At 35.0% G+C, this 14,296-nt stretch overlaps 1 protein-coding gene across 1 annotated transcript in view; it reads left to right on the forward strand.

Annotated features, from left to right (window-relative positions):
- Positions 1 to 796: 796 nt before the first annotated feature.
- The window catches only part of LOC143227854 (alkaline phosphatase, tissue-nonspecific isozyme-like), a 42,138-nt gene continuing 28,638 nt past the window's right edge, over positions 797 to 14,296 (forward strand). The window contains exons 1-2 of the mRNA XM_076459203.1: positions 797 to 926; positions 2,251 to 2,429. Of these exons, the coding sequence (XP_076315318.1) occupies positions 2,307 to 2,429 (123 nt within the window). The 5' untranslated portion in view covers positions 797 to 926; positions 2,251 to 2,306. The remainder of the gene's footprint in view (positions 927 to 2,250; positions 2,430 to 14,296) is intronic.

Consider the following 14,296-nt stretch of genomic DNA (forward strand, 5'->3'; position numbering starts at 1 on the left):
AGAGGTCTGATGTTGGTGGATTCAGGGGTGAGCCTACTTCCAGTGGTTAATTTAATTTCATTCTAATGTTGTTCAGTGGTGTTAAATAATTACATTTTCAAAAAAAAGATAGGGAAGAAAGATGTCCTCTTGAGGACGTCTTTGTTAATAAGCACAAATCTACATAGAGATATATGTGCTCTGCCCATCACCAATATCGAAACCTGGTGTCCAGTGACATAAATTCGCAGATATGACGTTGTGCCACTGGGGAAAGAGTCGAGCACCCTAACCACCTGGCCACGCCGGGCGTATAGTTCATAAAAGTTAATATTACCGTAGTGGAGTCCTCTGCATAGAAAAGAAGAGAGTTTACTTCCACATTGCTTAAGTAAAGCTGAGATGAACCTAAACTAGGTTTGAAGGTACATCTTTACGATGTAAATTATGCACAATTCCATTATATTCCTTCTGGAGAACAAATATAAAAGAAATAGATATTGTACTTAACTCTTGAACTAAAAAAAAATACTGAGCTAATTATAGTTTTCTACGCTTTTGGTATTAAATTAATATTAGCTGACAATCTCGAAAAATCGTTAAGTTAGCAGTAGTAAACGGACTGCTTAAGTCCGAGTAGTCTGGTCTTGAATACAATACTTACTGTATTTATTAACGTGTCTCTGTTTGCAGAAAGTACAAACTTGTTTAGAAATCTTGCAGAAGCTTTTGATCCTCTTGGTTTTAACTGGTTGTTTTTTTCTCGGGTTTACAGACATACAACATTGACAGTCAAGTAGGGGACTCTGCGTGTGCCACTGCCTTGTTGAGTGGGGTGAAAAGTCGTTACGAAACGTTAGGTCTGGATGACAGCGGACTTTACGAGAACTGCTTGTCTAGCATCACTTCTAGAATCCCTTGCTTGACGGACTGGGCCCAACAAGAAGGTAGGAGTTGCACGCGTCTCTAAAGAAGATTACCTTTACTTAGCAGAATCAAAGTCTGTTTGAAACAAGATATTTGAAATACAAGTTTGAAATATTCAATCATTGAAGTTAGTTTTGGTTTGTACGTTTGATTTTTAAATTCAAAAATACACAATAATTTAATTGCACAGTGTTTCACCAAGGAGAATCACGGGGCGTGGGAAACTAGTTCTGGTTCAGAAGGAATTATTCTTAGTGTCTTCTTCAAGGACTTTCTGACGGTTGTATAAAACCCTTTCTAACGATTTGTTTACAATTCTTACAGTGAAATACGGAAGCACAAGTTGGCTCCATGGAGTTCTGGATTTCGGAGCTGACGAGTCGAGTTTTATTCCACCCAATTTAAACTGTTACAATAGATCAGGGTTTCCCAACCTTTTTTTTATGCCCCGCACCCTAAAAATTTTAATACGTTCTCGCACCCCTCACAGTAGTTATTTATTTAAGAATAAAGGTGAAGGTGGCCAAAACAAGTTATCTCGCACCCCTGGGGTGCGACCACCGCTGGTTGGAAACCACTGCAATAGATACACTCGATCCCTTAACGTGGATTGTGGGTGCTGCTATCTGGCTGCATTTCTTTTTTAGCCAGTAGTTCAAATTTAACAAGAGCGACAATAGCATTATTAGATCCGCCGTAAGCAACACATACAAAAATAAAGGGTTATACATAAACTATCTTACCAACTCTTGGTTAATTGGCTATAAAGTTAAATATTTAAAACGCGGGAACTCAGTGTTTAATCGCGGCAAACATCGAACAGAATGTTCATTCGAGTTCTGGTTTCATCTGTGTTTTAAAAAATGGAAGTTAGTCTTTTCTAATTAGTTAAGACAGCTTGTAACAACTTTCCACTCTATAAAACATAATTAATCAGTTTCTTCGGAGTATAAGGAACTTAATTCGTTGTAACCTACTTCAGGTGAAAATAACAGATCTATCTTTGTGCCAGTCGTGGGGCGTAATAATGTTACGGTCAATCCCACTATTCGTTGGCAAAAGAGTAGCCCAAGAGTTGGCGGTAGGTGGTGATGACTAGCTGCCTTCCTCTAGTCTTATGCTGCTAAGTTAGGAACGGCTAGCGCAGATAGCCCTCGAGTAACTTTGCGTGAAATTCAAAACGAACTATGTTTGTGACGTATCGGTTTCACATTTGAATGACTCTGACGCTCCCGTCAACGAAACTTATAAAACATCTATTTATTATCGCCAATAAAAATCAGATTACAGCTCTCAGAATGAACTGAGATTCTTAAATGAAAATGCCCGATTAACCCTCGTTAGGTAAGGCGACTGGACTAGTAACAACAACCAGGGTCACTCATGCTACCCCAGCGGCCATGTACGCCCACTCAGCCAGCAGATACTGGGAGTCTGACGATAAGATGCCGGAAGATGCCCGTAGTACGTGTAAAGACATAGCTAGGCAACTAGTTGAAGATGAGCCTGGTCGCCACATAAACGTAGGATATTAATTCATTTTCTTTTATTACGTATATCTACTAGTAGAATATTGTAACTGATCGCCACAAAAACGTAGGATATTAATTCATTTTCTTTTATTACGTATAACTACTAGTAGAATATTGTAACTGATCGCCACAAAAACGTAGGATATTAATTCATTTTCTTTTATTACGTATAACTACTAGTAGAATATTGTAACTGATCGCCACAAAAACGTAGGATATTAATTCATTTTCTTTTATTACGTATAACTACTAGTAGAATATTGTAACTGATCGCCACAAAAACGTAGGATATTAATTCATTTTCTTTTATTACGTATATCTACTAGTAGAATATTGTAACTGATCGCCACAAAAACGTGGGATATTAATTCATTTTCTTTTATTACGTATATCTACTAGTAGAATATTGTAACTGATCGCCACAAAACGTAGGATATTAATTCATTTTCTTTTATTACGTATAACTACTAGTAGAATATTGTAACTGATCGCCACAAAACGTAGGATATTAATTCATTTTCTTTTATTACGTATATCTACTAGTAGAATATTGTAACTGATCGCCACAAAAACGTAGGATATTAATTCATTTTCTTTTATTACGTATATCTACTAGTAGAATATTGTAACTGATCGCCACAAAAACGTAGGATATTAATTCATTTTCTTTTATTACGTATAACTACTGAGTAGAATATTGTAACTGATCGCACAAAACGTAGGATATTAATTCATTTTCTTTTATTACGTATATCTACTAGTAGAATATTGTAACTGATCGCCACAAAACGTGGGATATTAATTCATTTTCTTTTATTACGTATAACTACTAGTAGAATATTGTAACTGATCGCCACAAAAACGTAGGATATTAATTCATTTTCTTTTATTACGTATAACTACTAGTAGAATATTGTAACTGATCGCCACAAAAACGTAGGATATTAATTCATTTTCTTTTATTACGTATATCTACTAGTAGAATATTGTAACTGATCGCCACAAAACGTAGGATATTAATTCATTTTCTTTTATTACGTATATCTACTAGTAGAATATTGTAACTGATCGCCACAAAAACGTAGGATATTAATTCATTTTCTTTTATTACGTATATCTACAAGTAGAATATTGTAACTGGTCGCCACATAAACGTAGGATATTAATTCATTTTCTTTTATTACGTATATCTACTAGTAGAATATTGTAACTGATCGCCACAAAAACGTAGGATATTAATTCATTTTCTTTTATTACGTATATCTACTAGTAGAATATTGTAACTGATCGCCACAAAAACGTAGGATATTAATTCATTTTCTTTTATTACGTATATCTACTAGTAGAATATTGTAACTGATCGCCACAAAACGTAGGATATTAATTCATTTTCTTTTATTACGTATATCTACTAGTAGAATATTGTAACTGATCGCCACAAAACGTAGGATATTAATTCATTTTCTTTTTATTACGTATATCTACTAGTAGAATATTGTAACTGATCGCCACATAAACGTAGGATATTAATTCATTTTCTTTTTTATTACGTATATCTACTAGTAGAATATTGTAACTGATCATACAAAACGTAGGATATTAATTCATTTTGCTCTATCATGTTGTTGTTGCTGTTGTTTTAAGTCAAGCATAAAACTATACAATGGGCTATCCGTGCTCTGACCATCACGGATATCGAAACCCCGTTTTTAGCGTTGTAAGTCCGCAGACATGCCGCTGAGCCACAGGAGGGCATTTTATCATGTATAACTAATGGTAGAATATTATAACTGTCGCCACATAGAATATTATTCTTGACTGAGAACTGGTGGAAAATGATTTTGAGCAAGGAATAAACCTAGGATTTTAAAAGAAACAAAACTTATAAAATGTTTAATAAAAGATGCAGTCAGCTGACGCATAAATAAACGTATTAATTATTTTTCTGCATGTAAACAAACAAACATATGACCAAGAGATGGATAGTAAAGGCTCAGCATGGCCAGGTGGTTAAGGCGCTCGACTCGTAAGCCGAAGGTCGCGGGTTCGAATCTCAGTTGCACCAAACATGCTCGCTCTTTCAGCGGTGGGGGCGTTATAATGTGACAGCCAATTCCACTATTCGTTGGTAAAAGAGTAGCCCAAGAGTTGGCGGTGGGTGGCGATGACCAGCTGCTTTCCCTTTAGCCTTACACTGATAAACTAGGGATTGTTAGCGCAGATAGCCCTCGAGTAGCTTTCCGCAAAATTCCCAACAAACAATTAAGAGTAAATATCACGATATCAATTTTTTTGGATAAAAAACAAAGTCATAAAAGTTGGTGTCTTCAAAACAGGAACTTACTATAAAATATTGGAAGCATTTATAATATTAAATTAACCTGACGTCGAGAATACAACACAAATAAAATATATTTGTGGACTCGGTTGTTTCAAATTCACAAAGTTAAATATAAAATTGAAATTATATATAGTTTGTCAAAAAATTCTACCTCTGATATTCATTAAACATTGTCTTCAACTCAACTGAGGTTTAATATGCGGAGGTAAAAACCAGCAGCCTGAAACTTCTGTATAGCATGTTGTCGTGTTCTCAGGCGTCATTGGTCTGATATAATAGACAATCTTATGTTATTCAGTCTTGAAGTGAACTGTGATTGTGTAGGGGAAGAAGCCACCTATCTGTAAGTTCTTAACAATTACGTGACCGACTGAGTGATTTGTCTTTGTATTATGTATTATTAGAGTGATTTGGAAATATCGATTATTGAAATCAATGCATTAGGTGGCGCTAGTTAACAAGATGTTTTTAAAGATAAATATCAAACTTTCTTGGTAAGGTTTGAGATTTAATATTGATTTGAATACATTTAGTCCTGAGCAATATTTACACATTGCTCCTAGTCCTGAACAATATTTACACATTGCTCCTAGTCCTGAACAATATTTACACATTGCGCCTAGTCCTGCATATTATTTACACATTGCTCCTAGTCCTGAACATTATTTACATATTGCTCCTAGTCCTGAACATTATTTACACATTGCTCCTAGTCCTGAACAATATTTACACATTGCTTTTAGTCCTGAGCATTATTTACACATTGCTCCTAGTCCTGCATATTATTTACACATTGCTCCTAGTCCTGAACATTATTTACACATTGCTCCTAGTCCTGCATATTATTTACACATTACTCCTAGTCCTGAACAATATTTACACATTGCTCCTAGTCTTGAACAATATTTACACATTGCTTCTAGTCCTGCATATTACTTACACATTGCTCCTAGTCCTGAACATTATTTACATATTGTTCCTAGTTTTGAGCATTATATACACATTGCTCCTAATCCTGAACATTATTTACACATTGCTCCTAGTCCTGAACAATATTTACACATTGCTCCTAGTCCTGAACAATATTTACACATTGCTTCTAGTCCTGGACATTATTTACACATTGCTCCTAGTCCTGCATATTATTTACACATTGCTCCTAGTCCTGAACATTATTTACACATTGCTCCTAGTCCTGCATATTATTTACACATTACTCCTAGTCCTGAACAATATTTACACATTGCTCCTAGTCCTGCATATTACACATTGCTCCTAGTCCTGAACATTATTTACATATTGTTCCTAGTTTGAACATTATTTACACATTGCTCCTAATCCTGAACATTATTTACACATTGCTCCTAGTCCTGAACAATATTTACACATTGCTCCTAGTCCTGGACATTATTTACACATTGCTCCTAGTCCTGAACATTATTTACACATTACTCCTAGTCCTGAACATTATTTACACATTGCTCCTTGTACTGAGCATTATTTACACATTACTCCTAGTCCTGAACATTATTTACACATTGCTCCTAGTCCTGAGCATTATTTACACATTGTTAGTCCTGCATATTATTAACACATTGCTCCTAGTCCTGAACATTATTTACATTGCTCCCTAGTCCTGATTATTTACATTATCCTAGTCCTGAACATTATTACACATTGCTCATAGTCCTGGGCATTATTTTACACATTGCTCCTAGTCCTGCATATTATTTACACATTACTTCTAGTCCTGAAAATTATTTACACATTGCTCCTAGTTCTGAACATTATTTACACATTGCTCTTAGTCCTGAACATTTTTTACACATTACTTCTAGTCCTGAACATTATTTACACATTGCTCCTAGTCCTGAACAATATTTACACATTGCTTTTAGTCCTGAGCATTATTTAAACATTGCTCCTAGTCCTGCATATTATTTACACATTGCTCCTAGTCCTGAACATTATTTACACATTGCTCCTAGTCCTGCATATTATTTACACATTACTCCTACTCTTGAACAATATTTACACATTGCTCCTAGTCTTGAACAATATTTACACATTGCTTCTAGTCCTGCATATTACTTACACATTCCTCCTAGTCCTGAACATTATTTACACATTGTTCCTAGTTTTGAGCATTATTTACACATTGCTCCTAATCCTGAACATTATTTACACATTGCTCCTAGTCCTGAACAATATTTACACATTGCTCCTAGTCCTGGACATTATTTACACATTGCTCCTAGTCCTGAACATTAATTACACATTGCTCCTAGTCCTGCATATTATTTACACATTACATATAGTCCTGAACAATATTTACACATTGCTCCTAGTCCTGCATATTACTTACACATTGCTCCTAGTCCTGAACATTATTTACATATTGTTCCTAGTTTTGAGCATTATTTACATATTGCTCCTAGTCCTGAACAATATTTACACATTGCTCCTAGTCCTGGACATTATTTACACATTGCTCCTAGTCCTGAACATTATTTACACATTACTCCTAGTCCTGAACATTATTTACACATTGCTCCTAGTCCTGGGCATTATTTACACATTACTCCTAGTCCTGAACATTATTTACATTGCTCCTGGTCCTGAGCATTATTTACACATTGTTAGTCCTGCATATTATTAACACATTGCTTTTAGTCCTGAACATTATTTACATAATGCTCCTAGTCCTGAGCATTATTTATACATTGCTCCTAGTCCTGAACGTTATTTACACATTGCTCCTAGTCCTGAACATTATTTACACATTGCTCCTAGTCCTGAACATTATTTACACATTGCTCCTAGTCCTGAGCATTATTTACACATTGCTCCTAGTCCTGAACATTATTTACACATTGCTCCTAGTCCTGAGCATTATTTTCACATTGCTCCTAATCCTGAACATTATTTACATATTGCTCCTTGTCCTGAGCATTATTTACACATTGCTCCTAGTCCTGAACAATATTTACATTGCTCCTAGTCCTGAAACAATATTTACACATTGCTCCTAGTCCTGAACATTATTTTTACACATTGCTCCTAGTCCTGAACATTATTTACACATTGCTCCTAGTCCTGAGCATTATTTACACATTGCTCTTAGTTTTGCATATTATTTGCACATTGCTCCTAGTCCTGAACATTATTTACACATTGCTCCTAGTCCTGAGCATTATTTACATATTGCTCCTTGTCCTCAGCATTATTTACACATTGCTCCTAGTCCTGAACTATATTTACACATTGCTCCTAGTCCTGAACAATATTTACACATTGCTCCTAGTCCTGAACATTATTTACACATTGCTCCTAGTCCTGAACATTATTTACACATTGCTCCTAGTCCTGAGCATTATTTACACATTGCTCTTAGTTTTGCATATTATTTACACATTGCTCCTAGTCCTGAACATTATTTACACATTGCTCCTAGTCCTGAACATTATTTACACATTGCTCTTAGTTCTGTATTCTATTTACACATTGCTCCTAGTCCTGAACATTATTTACATAATGCTCCTAGTCTTGAGCATTATTTACACATTGCTCCTAGTCCTGAGCATTATTTACACATTGCTCCTAGTCCTGCATATTATTTACACATTGCTCTTAGTTTTGCATATTATTTACACATTGCTCCTAGTCCTGAACATTATTTACACATTGCTCCTAGTCCTGAACATTATTTACACATTGCTCTTAGTTCTGCATTCTATTTACACATTGCTCCTAGTCGTGAACATTATTTACATAATGCTCCTAGTCTTGAGCATTATTTACACATTGCTCCTAGTCCTGAGCATTATTTACACATTGCTCCTAGTCCTGCATATTATTTACACATTCCTCTTAGTCCTGAACATTATTTACACATTGCTCCTAGTTCTGAACATTATTTACACATTACTCCTAATCCTGAACATTATTTACACATTGCTCCTAGTCCTGAGCATTATTTACACATTGCTTTTAGTTTTGCATATTATTTACACATTGCTCCAAGTCCTGAACAATACTTACACATTGCTCCTAGTCCTGAACATTATTTATACATTACTCTTACTCCTGAACATTATTTACACATTGCTCCTAGTCCTGCATATTATTTACATATTGCTCTTAGTCCTGAGCATTATTTACTTATTGCTCCTAGACCTGAACATTATTTTCACGTTGCTCCTACTCCTGAACATTTTTTTCACATTGCTCCTAGTCCTGAACATTATTTACACATTACTTCTAGTCCTGAAAATTATTTACACATTGCTCCTAGTTCTGAACATTATTTACACATTGCTCTTAGTCCTGAACATTTTTTACACATTACTTCTAGTCCTGAACATTATTTACACATTGCTTCTAGTCCTGAACATTATTTACATAATGCTCCTAGTCCTGAGCATTATTTACACATTGCTCCTAGTCCTGAACAATATTTACACTTTACTCCTAGTCCTGAACATTATTTACACATTGCTCCTAGTTTTGAACATTATTTACACATTGCTCCTAGTCCTGAACATTATTTACACATTACTCCTATTCCTGAATATTATTTACACATTGCTCCTAGTCCTGAGCATTATTTACACTTTGCTCCTAGTCCTGCATATTATTTACACATTGCTCCTAGTCTTGAACATTATTTACATAATGCTCCCAGTCCTGAGCATTATTTACACATTGCTCCTAGTCCTGAGCATTATTTACACATTGCTCCTAGTCCTGAACATTATTTACACATTGCTTTTAGTCCTGAACATTATTTACACATTGCTCCTAGTTTTGAACATTATTTACACATTACTCCTAATCCTGAACATTATTTACACATTGCTCCTAGACCTGAACAATATTTACACATTGCTCCTAGTCCTGAACATTATTTACATATTGCTCCTAGTCCTGAACAATATTTACACATTGCTCCTAGTCCTGAACATTATTTACACATTGCTTTTAGTCCTGAACATTATTTACACATTACTCCTAGTCCTGAACATTATTTACACATTGCTTTTAGTCCTGAGCATTATTTACACACTGCTCCTAGTCCTGCATATTACTTACACATTGCTCCTAGTTTTGAACATTATTTACATATTGTTCCTAGTTTTGAGCATTATTTACACATTGCTCCTAATCCTGAACATTATTTACACATTGCTCCTAATCCTGAACAATATTTACACATTGCTTTTAGTCCTGGACATTATTTACACATTGCTCCTAGCCCTGAACATTATTTACACATTACTCCTAGTCCTGAACATTATTTACACATTGCTCCTAGTCCTGAGCATTATTTACACATTACTCCTAGTCCTGAACATTATTTACACATTGCTCCTAGTCCTGAGCATTATTTACACATTGCTCTTAGTCCTGCATATTATTTACACATTGCTCCTAGTCCTGAACATTATTTACATAATGCTCCTAGTCCTGAGCATTATTTATACATTGCTCCTAGTCCTGAACATTATTTACACATTGCTCCTAGTCCTGAACATTATTTACACATTTCTTCTCGTCCTGAAAATATATTTACACATTGCTCCTAGTCCTGAACATTATTTACACATTCCTTTTAGTCCTTAACATTATTTACACATTGCTCCTAGTCCTGAACATTATTTACACATTACTCCTAGTCATGAACATTATATACACATTGCTCCTAGTCCTGAACATTATTTACACATTGCTCCAAATCCTGAGCATTATTTACACATTGCTCCTAGTCCTGAACATTATTTACACATTGCTCCTAGTCCTGAGCATTATTTACACATTGCTCCTAGTCCTGAACATTACTTACATATTGCTCCTTGTCCTGAGCATTATTTACACATTGCTCCTAGTCCTGAACAATATTTACACATTGCTCCTAGTCCTGAACATTATTTACACATTGCTCCTAGTCCTGAACTTTATTTACACATTAATCCTAGTTCTGAACATTATTTACACATTGCTCCTAGTCCTGAACATTATTTACACATTGCTCTTAGTTCTGCATTCTATTTACACATTGCTCCTAGTCCTGAACATTATTTACATAATGCTCCTAGTCTTGAGCATTATTTACACATTGCTCCTAGTCCTGCGCATTATTTACACATTGCTCCTAGTCCTGCATATTATTTACACATTGCTCCTAGTCCTGAACATTATTTACACATTGCTCCTAGTTCTGAACATTATTTACACATTACTCCTAGTCCTGAACATTATTTACACATTACTCCTAGTTTTGCATATTATTTACACATTACTCTTACTCCTGAAAATTATTTACACATTGCTCCTAGTCCTGCATATTATTTACATATTGCTCCTAGTCCTGAGCATTATTTACACATTGCTCCTAGACCTGAACATTATTTTCACGTTGCTCTTAGTTTTGAACATTATTTACGCATTGCTTCTAGTCCTGAACAATATTTACACATTACTCCTAGTCCTGAACAATATTTACACATTGCTCCTAGTCCTGAACATTATTTACACATTGCTCATAGTCCTGAACAATATTTACACATTGCTCATAGTTCTGCATATTATTTACACATTACTTCTAGTCCTGAGAATTATTTACACATTGCTCCTAGTTCTAAACATTATTTACACATTGCTCTTAGTCCTGAACATTTTTTACACATTACTTCTAGTCCTGAACATTATTTACACATTGCTCCTAGTCCTGCATATTATTTACACATTGCTCCTAGTCCTGAACATTATTTACATAATGCTCCTAGTCCTGAGCATTATTTACACATTGCTCCTAGTCTTGAACAATATTTACACATTACTCCTAGTCCTGAACATTATTTACACAATGCTCCTAGTCCTGAACATTATTTACATATTGCTCCTAGTCCAGAACATTATTTACACATTGCTCCTAGTCCTGAACATTATTTACACATTACTCCTAGTTCTGAACATTATTTACACATTGCTCTTAGTTCTGCATTCTATTTACACATTGCTCCTAGTCCTGAACAATACTTACACATTGCTCCTAGTTCTGAACATTATTTACACATTACTCTTACTCCTGAACATTATTTACACATTGCTCCTAGTCCTGCATATTATTTACATATTGCTCCTAGTCCTGAGCATTATTTACACATCGCTCCTAGACCTGAACATTATTTTCACGTTGCTCCTAGTCCTGAACATTATTTACACATTGCTCCTAGTCCTGAACAATATTTACACATTACTCCTAGTCCTGAACAATATTTACACATTGCTCCTAGTCCTGAACATTATTTACACATTGCTTATAGTCCTGAGCATTATTTACACATTGCTTTTAGTCCTGCATATTATTTACACATTGCTCCTAGTCCTGAACAGTATTTACACATTGCTTCTAGTCCTGAACAATATTTACACATTGCTCCTACTCCTGAACATTTTTTTCACATTGCTCCAAGTCCTGAACATTATTTACACAATACTTCTAGTCCTGAAAATTATTTACACATTGCTCCTAGTTCTGAACATTATTTACACATTGCTCTTAGTCCTGAACATTTTTTACACATTACTTCTAGTCCTGAACATTATTTACACATTGCTCCTAGTCCTGAGCATTATTTACACATTGCTCCTAGTCCTGCATATTATTTACACATTGCTCCTAGTTTTGAACATTATTTACATAATGCTCCTAGTCCTGAGCATTATTTACACATTGCTCCTAGTCCTGAACATTATTTACACATTGCTTTTAGTCCTGAACATTATTTACACATTACTCCTAGTTTTGAACATTATTTACACATTGCTCCTAGTCCTGAACATTATTTACACATTGCTCCTAGACCTGAACAATATTTACACATTGCTCCTAGTCCTGTACATTATTTACATATTGCTCCTAGTCCTGAGCATTATTTACACATTGCTCCTAGTCCTGAACAATATTTACACATTGCTCCTAGTCCTGAACATTATTTACACATTGCTTTTAGTCCTGAACATTATTTACACATTACTCCTAGTCCTGAACATTATTTACACATTGCTTTTAGTCCTGAGCATTATTTACACACTGCTCCTAGTCCTGCATATTACTTACACATTGCTCCTAGTTTTGAACATTATTTACATATTGTTCCAAGTTTTGAGCATTATTTACATTGCTCCTAATCCTGAACATTATTTACACATTGCTCCTAATCCTGAACAATATTTACACATTGCTTTTAGTCCTGGACATTATTTACACATTGCTCCTAGCCCTGAACAATATTTACACATTACTTTTAGTCCTGAACATTATTTACACATTGCTCCTAGTCCTGAGCATTATTTACACATTACTCCTAGTCCTGAACATTATTTACACATTGCTCCTAGTCCTGAGCATTATTTACACATTGCTCTTGGTCCTGCATATTATTTACACATTGCTCCTAGTCCTGAACATTATTTACATAATGCTCCTAGTCCTGAGCATTATTTATACATTGCTTTTAGTCCTGAACATTATTTACACATTGCTCCTAGTCCTGAACATTATTTTCACATTTCTTCTCGTCCTGAAAATATATTTACACATTGCTCCTAGTCCTGAACATTATTTACACATTCCTTTTAGTCCTGAACATTATTTACACATTGCTCCTAGTCCTGAACATTATTTACACATACTCCTAGTCATGAACATTATTTACACATTGCTCCTAGTCCTGAACATTATTTACACATTGCTCCAAATCCTGAGCATTATTTACACATTGCTCCTAGTCCTGAACATTATTTACACATTGCTTTTAGTCCTGAGCATTATTTACACATTGCTCCTAGTCCTGAACATTATTTACATATTGCTCCTTGTCCTGAACATTATTTACACATTGCTCCTAGTCCTGAACAATATTTACATTGCTCCTAGTCCTGAACATTATTTACACATTGCTCCTAGTCTTGAGCATTATTTACACATTGCTCCTAGTCCTGCGCATTATTTACACATTGCTCCTAGTCCTGCATATTATTTACACATTGCTCCTAGTCCTGAACATTATTTACACATTGCTCCTAGTCCTGAACATTATTTACACATTGCTCCTAGTCCTGAACATTATTTACACATTGCTCCTGGTCCTGAACATTATTTACACATTGCTCCTAGTTTTGCATATATTTACACATTGCTCCTAGTCCTGAACAATATTTACACATTGCTCCTAGTCCTGAACATTATTTACACATTACTCTTACTCCTGAACATTATTTACACATTGCTCCTAGTCCTGCATATTATTTACATATTGCTCCTAGTCCTGAGCATTATTTACACATTGCTCCTAGACCTGAACATTATTTTCACGTTGCTCTTAGTTTTGAACATTATTTACGCATTGCTCCTAGTCCTGAACAATATTTACACATTACTCCTAGTCCTGAACAATATTTACACATTGCTCCTAGTCCTGAACATTATTTACACATTGCTCATAGTCCTGAG

Source organism: Tachypleus tridentatus, chromosome 10, assembly GCF_004210375.1.
Source record: "Tachypleus tridentatus isolate NWPU-2018 chromosome 10, ASM421037v1, whole genome shotgun sequence".
NCBI classification, from domain to species: domain Eukaryota; kingdom Metazoa; phylum Arthropoda; class Merostomata; order Xiphosura; family Limulidae; genus Tachypleus; species Tachypleus tridentatus.